General features: G+C 38.3%; 1 protein-coding gene across 4 annotated transcripts in view; it reads right to left on the reverse strand.

The window, feature by feature from the left end:
* Nucleotides 1-13,962: 13,962 nt before the first annotated feature.
* Nucleotides 13,963-19,232, reverse strand: part of LOC145980038 (oxidative stress-induced growth inhibitor 1-like) — a 175,061-nt gene continuing 169,791 nt past the window's right edge. For all 4 annotated transcript variants that reach the window (XM_083113016.1, XM_083113015.1, XM_083113017.1 and 1 more), the window contains exon 5: nt 13,963-17,031. In XM_083113016.1, the coding sequence (XP_082969142.1) occupies nt 15,916-17,031 (1,116 nt within the window). In that variant the 3' untranslated portion in view covers nt 13,963-15,915. The remainder of the gene's footprint in view (nt 17,032-19,232) is intronic.

Raw genomic sequence — 19,232 nt, forward strand, 5'->3', positions numbered from 1 at the left:
TCGCAAAGAAGAGGACTTGAGATGTCCGGACCCCTCTCCGATTTTCTTCATATTTGGCATACTCACTAATTGAGGCCTCCTAATCATGAATCTGAAGTTTAAAGTTGTCGGAAATGTCTAGAAATTGGAAAATAAGTGAAAATAAGGTGTTAGTTTTCGGAATGGAAACCGTCGATTTTCGCGAAATTTTTTGTTTCACAAGCAAATATATATATTCCTGATACTACCATGACACCAAATTTTAAGTATGTTTGCCAATGGTTCGTGGGGCTAGCGTCAATGGTTCGTGAGGCTAGCATCAATGGTTCACAATTTCTAGATGTTTCCGACAAATTTTAACTTCAGATTCGTGATTAGGAGGCCTCAATTAGTGACTATGTCAAATATGAAGAAAATCGGAGAGGGGTCCAGTCATCTCAAGTCATACTGAAGAGGATGAATGGTGAAAGCATTAGATGATGAAGAGACAATCACAAAGAAATAGGGATGACACAGCACAAACACCATAGACGATTACACTGGCTGAGATGCCAGATGCTAGTCTGCGAAATGCAGTCCAGGGAGATTTACATTTGGGTGTCTTCAGAGAGGATCATCCCCCCAAAATTTTGGTGTTGACCCAGCAATGTGAGGATGCGCTGACAAACCCAACTAAAACTAATTGACTTTCAACAAACTGTTTGTGCGATGGGTTTAGGAAGTGTCTCATGAGTAGAGACCAGATTTTAAAGGGAAAAAATTTTCTATTAAAAGGACAAAAAAAGGAAATGAAAAAGGACTAGAGTTTATTTTTGCACTCCACTAAACATATTATTTTAATTGAAACAACAGTATATATCATTCATAAAAAAAGTGATACATTAAATTTCGTATGAAGTAAGGTAAAAAATGCAAGAAATTTAATGTATCCCTTTATATGTATGAAAGGTATATATTGTGCTTTCATTTAATGTAACATTTGTTTAATGGAGTGCAAAAATAAAGTATAGTCCTTTTTCATTTTCTTTTTTTTGAAGGTATAGTACAGTGAATAATCTTACCATCTGTTTCGATGAAATCTTTCTTGAAACAGCTTACCACATTCCATAGCTTGTTCTTTCTTTCCTCTAAGTTGCACCAAATAGACAATTGTTGAATGTTTTGTTTATGGGAAATACAGTTGTACAAAATATTTGATATCTTCTCAATAAAGGGACCATGAAAGATTTTTTTTTAAAAAAAAAAGGGGGGGATGAGGGATTGTAGGCTGAAAAACTAGTCAATAAAGGGACCAGAATGGGAAATGTTTTTAAAGAAGGGAATGTGGGCTAAAAAAGGGATGTCAAAACCATGTAATGTTGGTGGAAGATAATTATCAACACTATTGTTATACAGGGCTAGCATAAATGATTCATTCATTTTGAAAAGCTATATTTTCAAAAGTATTACACGTACACACATGAAAGATATATGAAAAGAACCACAAACTCACCAAGTTTGTACACCCTCTACAAATGTTCAATATGTCTCTCTTTGGTTACACGACACACGTCCAGACGATACTAGAGCTCATTCCATACATTTTGTAGCATAGTCCTGTCAATGGTCTGCACTGCAGCACTGATGCATTCTTTGAGCTCGACTAAGGATTGCAGTAGTGGGGGTACGTAAACAAGGTCCTTAACGTACCCCCACAGGAAGAAGTCGCAGGGCGTTAAATCAGGAGATCTGGGAGGCGAGGGGAACAAAGCTAGGTCATCCTCACAAATACGCCCAATCCAGCGATGCGGAAGTTCATCGTATAGGTAGTCACGAAGTGGGATGTTCCAATGAGGGGGTGCCCCGTCTTGTTGGAAGACAAAATCCCTGAAGTCGGCACTGAATTGCGGGAACAACCACAACTGCAACATATCCAGGTAACATTTACCGGTCACAGTTTGCTCAGCAAAGAAAAATGGCCCATACATCGTCTGGACGTGTGTCGTGTAACCAAAGGGGCACATATCGAACATTTGTAGAGGGTGTATAAACTTGGTGAGTTTGTGGTTCTTTTCATATATCTTTCATGTGTGTACGTGTAATACTTTTGAAAATATAGCCTTTTCAAAACGAATGAATCATTTATGCTAGCCCAGTATATTCCGTGATCCTGTTGGAAAAGTAGAAAAAGGAATTCCCTTTAAAATCCAGTCTTTACTCATGAGGGAACATTGCACCTACCCGTGGTTACTCATGAGGGAACATTGCACCTACCCGTGGCACAACAGGCCTTTAGGACCAAATCCTTCCTACCAACTGCCAGCCTCACTCCCACATGCCTAGGCAGAGGTGGTGATCATCCAACAGTTACAGGGTGACATATTGTCAGCACGATGAACTCCCAGTCGTCGTCGTAGGTTCTACCTGCCGCAAAATTAGTTTGGTATTGACGCTTGTGAAGCACGTGGAAAATGTGGGTCTACGCTACTGCGGGAGGGTGGGTTGCTGGCATGCGAGCCAATCAAAATCTTCCCAGTGCTTCACTCAAGCCCTGGTTACCTAGCAACAGAAAACGTTTATCTCGGTGTTGCCGCTTATCGGGCGATTCTTCCTGCGATCAGTTTTCATGTTGTTGGGAGAGGACGTGTTGTTTGTTTGTTGCCTTGCGTTGCTGTGATATTTTAACCGTCCGTTTGTTGTGTTTATTGAATTTAGATCATTCTTTGTTCTATATAGCGTGTTGTGTTAGTGTGTTATTTTTTTGTACATAATTTTCTGTGTTCTGCTTGAGTATGTTGTGTGCTTGTGTGAAGAATCTCAAGCACAGGAGGCAATACTCGAGGAATTCCTCTCAAAGGCCAAACGCGGGAGATGGTTTGTTCTCAGCGCAAATAATTTGAGCAAGAGAAAAACAGTGGGGGGTCCAATCATTTCTGTAAACAAAGTTCTGGTCAGGACTGCTGCTGCTGTCGGCGTGTCTAAGAACACTATTGTTACCATAGGGAAAGAAAAATATAATTTCGTAGAAATAAATAAATAAATGTGAGGCTTCAAAACTGGAAACCTCAGGAAAGAAGAGGAATATCAGTAAACGCGTGAAACTTTAGATACCTTTCGGCAAGACGCTATTCGTCGCCATATTTACTCTTATTATAGGAGGAAAGTTCATCCCACTGTAAGGAAACTGCGCGTTTCGTTGAAAGATTCGGGACTTTTTCAAGGTGGGAAAACATCTTTAAGGACAGTCATAAAATCTCTGGGATTCTCATACAAAAAAAATAATGGATGCAAAATAAAGTAAAGTATGGAGGCATATGGGGATGTGGAGGTAGGGCTCCACACATTCTCAACCTAGGCCATATTATGGAGGTGATGTGGTTCACCAACCGCCTTTACTCCAGGTTTGCCCCAGGTACTCACTTGGGCTGAGTCGACTCCGGAGCCGCTCGGGATATTTGATTGATTGATTGATTGATTTGTTGTTTTAAGTCCACTTTATGCACGGGAAGGCTAATCGGGACTGGACCTACAGTTTAAAGTGGGATCCGAACCACTGTGCCATGTGCCTCCACCGTGTATCGAACCAGGGACCCCTTGATTACAAGGCGACGACGTTACCACTACACCATCGGGGAGGCCTGCTAAGGATATTTGAAAAAGTTCCACAAACCACCACAGGTCTCCCGCGTGAAAGTCAGACGCCCCACCAACTGGACTTTGTGCAATTCAGTTGTGGTATAATTGAAAGATGGGCAGACTTGAACGGCAACTTCGGAAAGAAATAATTATTGAAAGTGTATATATTCAATATTTTCAGAATGGATTGAAAAGGTAACCTGTAAACAATGCTCGTTTCGTTAATTCGTTCATGTTAGGGAGATGGAAATGAAGAGAGAAAACAATAACACATTCATCATTGTCGTCATCATTGTTATCCCCTTTTCCTCGAAAAACAATAACACATTTCATCATTGTTGTTCCTTTTCATAACACGTTCTCCTCGACACAGCGTCAGACGGCTGCAGTGCGTACTGTACTGCATGATATGGCAACACTGTGATGCATGTTCCTTCAGCTCTCAATACCAAACTAATTTTGCGGCAGATTTAGTTTCTCCGTATTTATATACTACCGCGTGTCTCTTTTTCCCAATTATGAGTTACCTGTATATTCAGGAGGTAACCACTTATACCATCGAGTCCATGCCTATCTCATTAGTCGTGCACTTCCAAAACGTTGCATAGGATAAATGAGAAAAAAATAATGCAATTATGACATGGTGCTGTGATTTCCTGACTTACCCTCATGTGATTTTTACATAAAGTATAGTGCCTTTGTGCAATCCTTCCATGTGACGTGTGAATTAGGATTGAAGAAACCACAGTCATGGTGACCCCTGGCACATAGCCAAAATATGTCAAGAGGTAGACTGCCATGTTACAGTTATTTGCATCTAACATTGCACTCGCATCGAATCACTGTAAAGCGAACATTTAGCACTTTGTTCATTATATGAAAAACAAAACAAGAGCATAGTTTTTGAACAATCAATTTTTGAATGTGCAGCTAACTTTGTAGACACTCTGTAGTTGACCAGAAGTTTGTCATTTACGTGAAATGTTCCATCATCACTGAACATGAGACACCACCAAATATAGGATTTCCATTCACTTTTGAAACACAGTGTTGTCTGTAAGTATAAAAACAACCATTTGAAACAAATATCGCAAGGGAAACACAAATCAAATGTTAACGTTTTTTGCGAAATTTTAGCAAATTTTGATATGGTGCATGAACACCTTTCTATTTAAGAAAATGGAGTTGGCTCTAAGATTGCCGACAGCCCTTGATCTTCAAAGGGATATTGTGCCACAGAGTTCTCATAGATCTGGATTTTTTCACTACCTGAAATCCGAAGAGTAAAACTGGAGAATTCAGATTTCGGAGAGAATCAAGGGTTCGGATTACTTTTTGTCTGGACAAGCACTGACCATTATCTTGTTAGAGCATTTTGAGTCAACAGAGGTGTGAATATGATCCTGTGTATGAAGAATTAATATTTTGAAGACTTCAGGGCTATATCGCTGGTGATTACATAGGTTTTTGTGGAATGGTGGAGAGGCGGGGGATTGATTAGTTCCATTTGATTAATTAGCAATGTTTTTATATTTCTCCACACTAAATTTTGAACTTAATTGCAGCACGACAGTGAACAATGTTCAAGTAATGAACTTTGTCTTCGAAGACGTACATTCTCAAGAGACAAAAAAAATATATACTTACTTCACTGAATCGCATACATTTAAATTAACCCCTAAGGCTGGAATTTTAATACCCAGAAGTCTAGTGCCTGGGCAGTAATTTTAAACTCAGAAACACGGTAGATTCACACAGCATTGTTTAAAATGCTGAATCTTCGGAATCACTAATGCAATTCATTGAAACTTTCAACATAAGTAAAGTACATATCCATGGGTTTATTAAACCTGTAAACATTGTTCAGAAAGTATAAATGCAATAATACAAAGGCTGTCGCAGAGAAGGTGAGACAGATTTTTTCCTGGCTTGGCAACACTGCCTATGGTTTCGGCACTAGTCGCGTCATGTAGGATGACTCATTCTGTTTCCGTAGCAAGTTATCACATGTTGCGAAACCACGTTAGTGAGCAGCTGTGTTGATTTACATGGAACATGTTTCGTTTACCCCTCCAGGTTTTTGTGTATAACATTGCTTTTCGCGATGAGTATTTAAGATGAACAGCGACATGCCATAAAATTTTGTTGGCGTTTAGGGAAAAGTGCTGCGGAAACATATGCAATGTTTGAACAGAAATATGCCGATCAAGACAGACTGAGTAGAGCCACAGTGTACTGATGGCACAAGTTGTTCGAAGATGGGTGCGAATCAGGCGCTTTGCTTCCGCATCCTGGACAAAGACCGTCCGTGATTAACGAGACACTAGTGAATACTGATGCATCAATTATTCGCAAGGAAGAGAAAAATAGAAATTTTCCTGCATCCAGCATACAGCCTGGACCTTGCACCCTGCGACTTTTGGCTATTTTCACTTTTAAAGGCCGTTTTACATGGTCGTCATTTCATGACGAACAAAGAAGTGATCACCGCAGCGCAAGTTTTCTTTAGTTCGCTACCTGGCGACGAATTTTCAAAGACATTCACAAAGTGGCAGGAGCGTATGGACGCTTGCTTAGCTGTCAATGATGCCTATTTTGAAAAAGATGTACGTCTACTCGATATGGCTCATTCTGAATATAAATTTTGTTGTTTGTAATTTTCTTGTTTCATTTTAATGATTCTTGGAGGGATCCATGTACATGCTTGTCTTTTAACTGCTACGCAGTCACGACTTTTTGACCTATTGCACTCATTTTGGTCTCAATCGGCAGCCAATGAACCAAATTTTCACACTAGTACATTTGCTAGCCAATGGAGGTCCTATACAGGAATTAGTCTCACCTTCTCTGCGACAGACTTTGTACAATACAATACAATAATTTAGTAATGTATAATATTGAATAGTCAACACTCACATTATGTTGTTTTGTATTGTTCACATCTGGAGTGAACGTGTGACGAAGCCACCAGACGAGTGGTGAAATCGATTGCTGGAAAAAAAATATCACGGAAAAATGAGTAGTAAGTGTATCAGAGTTATTACCTATCTCCGCATAACCGCCAAACTGATATCTTTAGATGCAATGTAGCAATGGCATACAATATTCCCAACTTTGCATTCAAAATAATGTTTAAATTAGGGCCGAGATAATACCACTTTGCGATACCGATGCTTGAAAATTATAGCAATTAGAAGTTGTTCAAAATATTGATTAATATTTGTGTGTACGTATTGCACTCTAATTACATGCATCAATTTACCAATTTTTAAATTAAAATATTCGAGAATTACATCAGAATATAAATTGCATGTTATCAGAAAATTCAGTTTCTTTCACACAAAACTGGTGTAAAATAAGAAGAAACCGAATTTTGCATAACTTCCAAAAAAAATAAGACTTTTTTGCATAACTTCCAAAAAAATGAGACTTTTTGCATAACTTCCAAAAAAAATTAGACTTCACGAAGGTATCACGCAGCATTTTTTGCAGAGCCTTGAAAGACCAAAATGCCGGAAAAGTATTGGCCGGTATGCATGGATTACAACCAATGAACATTGTGCTATTTCATAGCTATTAAGAAGACAGATTTCTAATATTAGTTGAAAAGATGTTCTCATAGTCTTAACATTATCTAAAATCATTCAGCAGTGGCATATTCTCCATTTTTTTACTTGCATGATTTACCATCAGTAAACCAACTTTTTCATGTATTTTTATACATTTAGCTCTAACACTAGAACGACTGGAGCGGTCATTTTGACTGTTTTCAATTATTTTTTTTTCACGTTCTTTTACTTTTTGCACAAAAATTCTGAATGTACTTGACTTTTCATAATTTTATATCTCCTTTCGATGGATGTAAGCAGTTTTAAAAAAAATTCCAAGATATTGGCTGTATGAGTAAATTACCCTAGAACGACGACGAACGGTCATTGTTGGTCGGGGGTTCCTTTTACTAGTAATGCAGGTGTTTTGATTTGAGCTAGCAAATTGTTTTGTTCTTGTATCTTACATTCATCAGTGAGTACTTGACTTGAGAAGATGTCGTGTAAGCGTGGGTTGTCTCCGTAGTAAATTGAAAGCTTTCTCGAGCTATCTGAGGAAGAAGGGAGGGTACTCAAGTCAAGATTCTGGAGGATCAGGTCCAGAAATACTACCCTATCCTCTATCATCATCTTCGGATGAGGATGCAGTGGTGTGTGACCGAGAAGATGATATACCCATTGAAATAGTTGCAGCAACGTCTTCCCACAGCAGAGAAGAGGTAGGAGGTTTGGTTGGGAAGAGAGAGTTCTGTTTGGGAGATAGTCAAGGGTCATATTCCGGTGACAGGCAGGAAAGGTGCCGTGAATGTACTGAAAGAACATGGTGGACCTACAAGCTATGCCAAACGATGTATTTGTGCAGGGGAAGTTTCAAGTGCTTTTCGCCTTCTGTTTGATGAATCCATGTTGCACCTAATCCGAAAATGCACAGAAATAGAGGCAAGATGTCAGCTTGGAACACAGGAATGGCACCTAACGTTGGAGGAACTGGAAGCTTTGATGTATGTAAGAGGTGTTTATTGTGCAAAAGGAATATCAGTCGAAGATCTGTGGTCTCAAAGTTGGGGAGTCAGCTTCTTCCGAGACACAATGCCAAGGGATCGCTACAAGGAGATACTGAGATATTTGCGTTTCGATGAAAAGTCATCTCGAAAGGAAAGAACCTTGACCAACAAATTTGCGCTTGTGTCAGAAGTTTGTAGAAAATTTATCAACAAGTGTTTGAGTTGTTACAGACCGAGTGAAAACATAACAATTGACGAACAGCTTTTTCCCAGCAAAACGCGATGCTGCTTTACTCAATATATGGGCAGTAAACCTGATAAATATGGATTAAAGTTTTGGGTTGCAGTTGATACTGAAACAAATTATGTTTGTAACTCCTTCCCTTACCTTGGAAAAGAAGAGAATCTACCAGAAGGGCAGTCCCTTGGGGAATATGTTGTATTGCATCTTGTGGAACCCTTCCTGAATCAAGGTCGGAATGTTACAACGGACAGTTTTTTTACAACACTGAAATTGGCCAAGGCACTAAAAGAAAAGAAGACCCATTGTGGGCACGATGAACAAATCATGCAGAGAAGTTCCTGATGAAGCAAGGAAGTCGAAAGAAGAGCTTTATTCCAGTGTTATTCTACGTCACGTGGACATCACGATGACTGTGTACCAAGGAAAGCATGCTAAAAATATGATTGTTCTCAGTTTCTTGCACAGTCAGGTGTCCATTGAAGCTGGTGGAAAAAAAGAAACCTGAAACAATTAAATACTATAATAAGACAAAGTTTGGTGTAGATATTTTTGACCAGATGTCAAGGAAATACACAACAAAGGCAGCAGCCTGCAGACGTTATCCTGTTCAAGTTTTCTCCAATTGGTTGGATAATGCAGCTATCAACAGTCATATTTTGTACTGCAAAGTGACAGGGGAAAAGATGAAAAGAAAAGAATTCATCAGGAAATTGTCTGAAGAGCTGCGACAGAACTTCCTGCGGCAAACCTCAAAGACAGAGAGAGGAATGAAGAGGGCGAGAGATGCATCAGACAAGGTGGATATCAAGAAAAGGAGGCAGGGCCAAATTGGAAGATGCAACCAAGACAAGACAAATATGGAGTGTGTGCGATGTAAGAAAGCTGTCTGCGGATCTTGCGTCGGCCAGAAGGATGTCTATTGCTACCAGTGTGTGTAGAGAGTGAAAAAACTAAAAGGTAATGTAATATTATAGCAGCGGCGGCTCTAAGGGGAGAGTCGCCTTGCCATGGCTCTACCCTCAGAAAAAGAAAAAGAACTTGCTTTGCCAAAATATAGTTAAATTAATACATTTACAACGAGGAGATTCGAATCTCGTAAGCGTTTGAGCTTACGGCCACCTCAATTCCTGCGCCGCATCCCCAGCTGTTCTCTCACTTGCTCTGGGCCAGCACAGTGTGGTCTGTGCGCAGAGGCATGCGCTGAGGCATGAAAAAGTCTCAGCAATTAACGAGCGAGGAGGTGGTAGCCCAGTGGACAACCAGCCTTGCACCTTTTCGGCTGGCACGACGCGAGAGCTTTTGAATTGTGTTGACATAGTTGCAAACTTCACAGAGAAGTGACTAATCCTGACAGATTTGTAATACTCATTGGAGAAGTAATTCGCGAGAAAGATACTTTCCTGCATACTTGGCAAGAACAAATGTAATATATTCCCCAAATTTATATAACCATTTAAATAGATGCGTCTAAAGAGCCATCTAGACTTTTTTGTTATCAATTTCTTCCTTAAGAAAAGATATATCCCTTGCTCTCAAGCACACAGACACTCATGTGTTGCAACTGACGTTGACAACATTGAAGACATTTTCTGTACAAAAGAATTTCCTAAATATCAAAGGGAATACGCATCAGCAGGGGATTTTTTACTTTAATATTTGTAAAAAATCACACAAAATCTATCAGTATGAGAATTTCACTTCGAGATATAATTGAATTTCTTTCATTGAATTCCAAAAATTGTAGATCTACAGTTCATTTAGCAGATAATCATATTTCAGTTGTTAGTAACACCGATTGTTGATGTACCGTCTGCCGTGCTGGGGTTGCAAGGTGAGAATACAGTGATCGACTCGTTGTCTCTAATTGTTCAGTGTTTTTCTTTTTAGTGAAGTGAAAGTGTTGGATGGTGTGTGAAAGGAAGGGTAGTTAGAAAAGATGAGTCAGGTTAGAGCATTATTACATACACTGTTTTCCAAGGTACTATACGATATTAAATTAAATGTTAAACAACTTGGCTGTCCCATGCCAAATTTAAACATCTATTCTATTTAAAAATATAAAAACAATGGTAAAGGTGACAGCCGTCGAAATTTTCTCGGCCTGGGCATCGGTGTTCTTTGTGAGTGTTCACTCATCCTTATCTTCATGATTAGCCAAAAGTAGTACAAATGCGAAGTAAAATAATCCAATCTTAGTAACTGAATTTTTGTCTGCAATTTTAGTAAACAAAAGTTCCATTAAAATTACCTCTTTCATTAGATTTCTATGACAAATGCTAGCGAAAATTTTTCGATTTCTTGATCACATTGGCACTACCCATCATACTAGCTACCAGCCGCCACTGTTTTATAGTACAACAAAATACATGTATTTCAACATTTTGCAGCTGTTTATTTCAAAATTACATTAAAATCTTATGGCGGTCAAAATGACCACCCTTCCTTGTTCTAGGGTGGTAGCAGAACATGAACAAAAATATGTTAGAGTATAGAATTTCGTCTACTTACGTAAGTGAGTAAGTATACATTGTAAACTACGTTTCGGAAGCTTTACTGCTTCCTTCTTCAGGTGGTTGTATTTTAGGCTCGGAACATCAAGCCACGTTGGAGAAGTGTCATGTGAGGATACTAGGTAAATGATTGGGGTTAAAAACACTTAATGGTGTTTGACACATACAGATTTAAAACTACCTTTGTTAAAAACCCTTAAAAACTCATGAAAAAACATGTTAAAATCACCACCACAGGTGTGCTTGAGTGGCCGTTGAAAGGCCTAGTTCCTTGCCAAGCTGAAGAGTTCAAGCAGCTGGCGCCACGCTACGGAGTTGTGGGGTACTTCCACTCCCATGAGAGGTCCCTCCCCTTTTCTTCCGTCACCAATCCAAGGAGAATTCGCATTCCACTTCGGCTGCTTTCTTTACCTACGAGGTGCCTCCCCGATGGTGCAGTGGTAGAGTCGTCACCTTGTAATCAAGGGGTCCCGGGTTCGATACCCGGTGGAGGCACATAGTGGTTCGGATCCCACTTTAAACTGTAGGTCCAGTCCCAATTAGCCTTACTGTGCACAAAGTGGACTTCAAACACCAACCCAATCAATCATTTACCTCCGAGGTGACATGGAAGCCTATCAGGGCACTTTTGTTATTCATATTGTCCCACTTTTTAAGAAAGCTAATCCATACATCATCCAAATTGCCGTTGTCTCGGTTCATATTCGTTTCTTCCATCCTTTAAAACTGGATATTTTCTTGCAAGATTATTGTTGAATTTACACTTTCGCTTCGTTATTTCATGAAAGTAAATATTACTTAATATCAAAATTCTCACTACACATTTGTGTATCGCGTATGTATAATTCGAAAAGGAACTGGCCGACCTCTGTGGTGGAGTGGTTAGCACACCGCGCCACAACACCAGAGGCCTTGGTTTCGAATTCCGGCCTGGGCATGGGTGTCCTTCATCAAAATCATCATATCATTGTTCACACTCATCTTCACGATTAACCAAAAGTGGCAGAAAAGCAAAGTAAAATAAAACCAAAACAATAGGCTTTCATGTTTAAACTTTAAAGTTCGTTTCATGGAGTTTCTATTCCTAAAACACATTTTTTATAGTGCCTATAAATTTCTATTTTGATGGTTAATGACTATTTTGCTTAATTGTGCCAAAAAATGGATATTCTGCAATTCTTGCATACTTCAGCTTTTTTTTTATGTGCATTTGGCTTTCCCTATATTGAAAGATGTAAGGCTTTGTTGATGTTGTACTGATTGAAATGTGGAATTCGCCAGATTTGATGGTCTGAATTGGAACATTGTTTTAAATAATTTTTTGTGTTACAATGGTGCAAATCGTTAGCACGAGCTCTTTTTGTGAGAATTACTTTAACAGACGATTCCCCGCAAATGTGAATTTTGATCAAAAGAGTATTATAGTATGTTAATCGCTAGCGCACTTTTATGTATAAACTAAAGTTCTAATACAGTATAACTGTACATTGTAAGAAGAAAATTTAAATAAGTTCACATCCATTGCCTATTTTAATGTCTTTTTTTAACTTTAGGGTGCCTTTTAAGTGCCTATTTTTATCAATTTGGTGCCTATTTGACTGCCTATTTCAGAGGTTTTTAATGCCTTAAATACGCGCCCTACTAGAGACTCAGTCGGGAAAGTGTTCGTATTGAGCTTCCAGATGCTAGGTGAGCATTGCTCAAACATTTATCGCGTCCCAAATGAAGCATTCTGTATGCAGCACATTTGCTATGGTCAATGCTATACTCTTCCCAAAAAAGGAGGACATTTACCGATTTCTAAAAAATCCGCCCGGACGCCGGACAGACACCTATAAAGGAGGACATGTCCGGATAAAAGAGGACGTCTGGTCACCCTACATGTAACCAGTATGCTAGCAGAACATGGCTTGTTCCTTCCCGCTTTCTATGCTATGCTTGGCTGAAGCAATGTTGCTACATGAAGGGAAATTTTTCTTTGTTGAAGTGGATGCAGTTCCAATTTTAGGTAAAAAGGGAAATTTTATGATAAATATAGCAATAGCTGAAATATGTGAAGGCTTGCATGATGTATTGGTATTATATGTAATTAATCTAGATGGGGTGTATAATAAATATATAAAATAAATAAGAATTGTTGCGATAAACCAGGTCAAATTTTCAGAATATGCCACTTATTCAGTGAATTTAGGATAAAGAAACATATGACTGGTATGTTGGCCTCTCCTAGTGCTTTCTCGCAGAAACCCCTAAGAATGAGGTTATCTTCATTATTTCAATGTTTTTTGTATTTGTTTTCCCCCTATCACATATTGTATAACTGGGTAATTGTGTTGTTTTCACTTCCTGTAGTACCAACCTCTTCCATTTTCTGTTCTTTACAAAAGTATAAAGCAGTGGTTCTCAACCTTCATGAGCTCGCAGCCCCGTTATTTTTTTTTTAAAAGTCCATGCCCCTTCCCACAATTTTACTTGTAGTTTTTTTCTTTACTTTATATGATAATTAATATCTATGCTTGTTGGCAAATATAAACTTGGGTTTAAATTAGTTGATGACAACTGGGTCTAATGGAATCTATTAGTTTCCTCTGGACAAAAGCATTAAATTAATTTGCTAATTGGCATGTTTAATTTCGGACATTATAAAATTGCAATCAATCGGAATATTTCTACTTCAGTATATTTGATAATGAAAATTTCTGCACAAACTAAACTGACTGTGGGAAACAAGGTGTCACGAAAGCATTTCCTATTATTGCAGTGGACACCCGAACGAAAGACTATCTTTCCATGTGCTTGCCAGTCAGGCTGCAAGTCGCTTCACCCTTCTGGCCCTAACTCAAAGATTGGGTCTCATATTGCTCCGTGAGTGACGGACCCCTATCAGCAGCTTTGATTTATCACAAGCACCAGCTAGGGCTGCACGTTGCAGACTTCTGGACAAATCTCTCGCGACCCGCTATAATTGATGCCAGGGCCCGATAACGAGCCATGCCCAGCAGTTAAGAAACACTGCTATAAAGGTTCATAACAAGAAAATGACAAATTGCATCCTAATCGAACTTTATTGTAAGATTTAATTTTGTTGCTTTCATGCAGATATAAAATATAAGAAATGCTTTACATCAGCAAGTTGTAAACAAATAGAAGAAATTACTCTTTCATAATAATTCATATAACCCATTATACATTAAGGGTAGACAATAAAGTTTAATTTCAAAGAAAAAATATTCAAACATTTTTTTGAAAGTTTAAGACAAATTTTACAATCTCTGTTTCCTCATACTGCAAGTAAAATGATTAACATTCTTGGTGTTCAAAATACTTTAATGAAAATTCGTATTAACACATATCAACATTGTCTTTGATAAACATTTGTTTGAATTCATGTGTAACATTATTACAGATTGCTTTCTCTATTTTACAAAATGCCATATTCAACTTTGCCACTCTGTGTGGGGCTATTGTCATTCTAAACTTTATATTCATTAACAAGATACATTAAATTCTTTTTTCTTGTTTTACAATATATATTTGTGTATATGATATTTACAAACTAGATCTGATATTTGTGTTAAGTAGTCTAGCCACTACAGTTTACAAAATCTAAGTAAGGCAGCAGTAGCATCCATATTTATTTGATTTCTAATAATTCTTATTTTGAGCATACATATTGATATTTTCATCTATCATAACTAATATGTGTAATTAGTAAAGTTTAATATTTACATATGTATATATATGCACATATATGTCTTTTACATAGGAAAGGTTAATAACATTGGTCTCTTTCATCATCTTAAATATTTCAATACACATTCTTTGGCCTTAAAATTATGAGAATGTTTATATCACAGATATTAGCAAGTTAAACAAAATCTTTACATTTTTCTACTGAAAATACATTTACATTGAGACTTTTCAAATTCAGAAGATTTCATTGTGATTTACCATTAAGTATATATTCTTAAAGTTCAAAGAAATAAATGTTACACTCCACAGCTTAGAACTGCATTATATAATTAAGAAAAGTACAGTTTTAAAATTGTGACAAACCTTTGTACAGTGTTTTGTGCTAACATTAATTTTTGTCATGATATTGAGTTTCCTATTCTTCAGTTTTCTATTAAGTGGCATATGAGATTATGAGACTCATTCATTATTTACAATGTACACATATAGTATTAAGTGAGTGATATCTTGATATAATAGTGTTTTGGAAGAGTATGTCTTTTTTCTATAATTCAGGTTCACTGTAATAGAGGCTAACCAGGCTGTCCTTGTAATCTACAAAGGGTAGAACCATTGAGGAAGTTTATAACTTATACACATATAAATGAATTCCCAAATTGTGTGAATCTCAAAATGACCAATCAAATTGTAATGCAATTTCTGTACATTACTTAAATTAACTTTTGTGTATATTTTTCAGAAAAGACATTGTAAGTAAAACTGCCAAGAATGCGACTTCTCAATGACAATCCTTAATTGTAATGAAACTCATCAGTGTTTAACAAACATATTTAAACATTGTGAAAATGATAGGTTACACACACCTAGCCAAGCTTGTTGTATATATACACAGACACTATACAAAATAAGGCACAACACAACACACACTTTTGAATGTTATGATCTATCATTTAGGAATGTATATTTTTACTGTCTTGTATAATTAACTTGCTTTAGTTTTGTATACCATCAATTCTATTTAAAATTACAAAGCTAGGTCTTTTATTTTAAAAAAGAGAGATGTGTGCATTTTCACAAAAAACAACTCTTCTCATTACCTATAATTGCAATCTGCACATCTTATTGAACAGTAAATTGCAAGTTACAAACACGTGTATTCACTATAAAAATAGACTAGAAAATTTTAACTTTTGTAGTCTTTACAAAATGCAAAGAATGGAGTTTTATTTAAAAACTACCATGAAGGCTTTATATTTTTTAAAAAAGAAAACAGGTACTGTTATATTATTCATTAATATTTATACAATTGTACAAACCAATATTTAAAAGCTACCCTCTGCTATTCGATGCTCTGACACATTATGATATGGGGATTGTAACTGTTGTACTTCCTTGTTGATGTGACTCGTTATAGCCATAGCACCACCCTGAAGAAATCTGACGAAATTGTCCCCTGCCAGAGGTCCGAGGGCATACATTCCAGGGGCATGGATGCACTGGTGAGTGTAAGGGTCTATTTTAATTGTGTTGGACTTGCTGTCTATCAGGTATCCCTGTTGAACACCAAGTCTTGTCCCCCTGTGCGGGAAAAATCCAAGATTGGGCTTGGACCCAATAAGTGGTATCACAAATGAAACTTTTATTGTAGTGCTCTTGTCTGGTCCAACAATTCGCACCTTTTTGTCTTCACAAATCTCGATCACATTATGTTCCGAAAGTGCTCTGTAGCCTGCGTAATTGTTCCCCCCGTCAACCATCATTTGATGTACTTTGTGATACTCTGGATACATGTTCTCTGGTAACTGCTTGAATATGAACCCCGGATCTTGTGCAGGTCTTCGGAAGACATGAATCACGGATAAACCATGGAACCGTGCGGCTATTACAGCATCCGCTGCACTTAAGCCTGCACCCACGACAAGGACCGGATCCGAGTCTGGAATCGCTTGCTTCGTGCTGATAACCTTCTCCAAGTCGCAAAGCGTGTGCAGCACGAACGGGAAATCTTCTCCGGGAACACTAAGCTTGTTGACTCTGTCTGCGCTGCCAGTAGCAAGCACAAGATGGTGTGTGACGTAGTGAAAACTCTTGCCAAGAGTGTCATCGTAACCGTGTACTTCCCACAAAGGTCTTTTGCCACATTCCTTCATGACACCTGTTTCGGGGTCTCTCTCGTTGCACGGCGACTTCAGGTCCAAGAAGTAAATTGAGTCTGCCTCCTTCACTTCCGTGACGGCAGTCTCTGGGCGGAAGTACTGCGCTAGCCCTTTTCGTAGAACATAGTCATGGTAATAAGTAGCCACAGATGAAACTGAGGCACGATTTTCCCGTGATGATGGTGCAACACCACAATATTCAGATTCCCATACCCGAAAATCCAAATCTGGAAGTTCCATCCATGATCCCAAGCTGATGGTAAGAACATTTCCATCCATTTTCTACAAGGAAAGAGGAAAAAAATCAATGATCTTTACACACAAAAACAAGATATCACATTGTTTTAATACATAAGATCCTTGCTATGCATTGTAATGTTAGGACTGAGCTGGTGTTTCAATATTGGTGAATACCAATTGTATCTATTAGAATTTAATCAGTGACACCAGTCAATTCTTTTCCATTTGTTTAGGGATAATGGAAAACAAGTAATTTTTCATTAATTTTGTGTCAATAGCGTGTACCAAAAGTGGACTATTCCAAATTATTTCATAGATAAACCTGCTAACATTTTAAACAAAAAGTGGTATATTGTGATTGTAAACTTTTAATTTATCAAATATAACACGTATAGTTACTGTGAACAACTTAAAATTTCTGTAATGATTAGGTATTGGTCTCATTAGGTTGGCATTGGTGTATTGGAATTGATTCAGAATGGTTGCAAAGTGGTTAGCACAGCACACTACAATGCCACAGGTCCCAGGTTCAAATTCCAACCTGGGCAAGGCTGTTCTTTGCAAGTGTCCCTTCATCAATTCTGTCACAATGACAGAATCTTCATGACAGCCAACAGTGACAGAAAAGAAACAATTCAATGAAAATGGTACCAGCATAGTGCTATGTGACTTAACATTGACTTTCGATCAAAATAATACATATAGGAGTCATCCTATACCACTTCCAATCCTTCCTCCAATTATACCTAGTTGTGCCATAAGTTCTGATACACATGCCAGGGAGTAGAAATAAAACACAGTACATGTAGGTTGACAATTGAAAAATCGAGGAGCTTTATTACGCCTCTCAGATATACAGTAATACAGCATTCACTCGAAATGGCCACCTTTTGCCTTGACACAAGCCCAAAGTCTGTCTGGCCATGCATCTATTGCGGCACCGATCACCTCCATCGGGAATTTCACCGGCTGCTTTCGTTAAGGTCCGTTTCAGACTTTCCAAATTAGGGTGATGCTTTTGACAGACCTGGTCTTCCAACACAGACCAGAGTTTGTAGTCCAGTGGGTTCAAATCAGGCCTGCTCGAGGGCCAATCCCAATCATCAGCTGCTATGAAGTGGAGCACATTGTTGCTGAACCACCGCTGGGTGGTCTTCACTTTGTGTACCGGGGCTGAGTCTTGTTGAAACGTCCAATCCTCCATGGAACAAGGTTTTGTTATTGGGCTTCACCACAGGCTCTAAGACGGTATCTTGATACACTTTTGCAGTGGTTTTAACTCCTTTCTCGCAAAAGTGCAGCTGTGTGATGCCTTCAAAGCTAATGCCCCACCACACCCTGATGGATGCTGGATGCAGGATGATGGGAACACTGTACACATTTCTTCTTTTGCTTAGCTTCTTGAGCACTCCGAGCATACACACGGAGCATACACACTATCATTCTGGCGGTTATAGGATTCCTCTACGTCAAAAATTTTCTCGTCTGTAAAGATAATTCTTCTGTGGCCATTTAAACTATGCCGGCGCAAGAGTGCCTTTGCTTTCTGCTGTCGCCTATGCTTTAGGTCTGCTCGTTAATGATGCAGCACATTGTTCTTGTCGACACATTCATCTGCTTTGCAAGGAGAGACTTTTTGCGACAGGAATTCCATCGAATTGGCTCCCCGACAGCTTTGACAAGAGCTGGTGTTCGGACTGAACATGGACGACCACTTCTAACACAGTCAGCAATTCCATTGGTCTCAGCAAACCTTTTAATCGTACGATAAACAAATAATATGTCAATGCCCAGATGTTTTAGGTCCTTCAAAATCTCAGCGGGTGTCTTCTTTGCCTTGTACAAGGCAATCAGTGTTGCACGGTTCTGTTCGATGTCCATTTTACACACTTTCGTAGCTCTTACTGACTACACCAAGCTTGAACAGACAACACTTATGTTTCTACGTATGTTTTACTCTCTTGCCACTAGATCGTGCTGGGTTTGCAGAGCCAGCAGACAGGCGATCACACTGTATCAGAACTTATGGCATGACTGGGTATAGGTTATAACTAGAGCCCTGAAGTTTTGCAAAATGCCTTTTTTTTCCTGCTTCTTTTATTGATAATTGTTTTTCTTTTCAGTTTTACATTTTCTATTTTGTTTCTAATGTTTTAGAAGGTTTTTCATTTTGCCTATTTTGTATCCTGCTGTGTATATTTTTAATTTTGTTTTGGTCGGATTGACCATTACTGGTTTTGGTA

This window comes from Lepisma saccharinum, chromosome 27 (genome assembly GCF_977018435.1).
Source record: "Lepisma saccharinum chromosome 27, izLepSacc3.1, whole genome shotgun sequence".
Lineage (NCBI taxonomy): Eukaryota > Metazoa > Arthropoda > Insecta > Zygentoma > Lepismatidae > Lepisma > Lepisma saccharinum.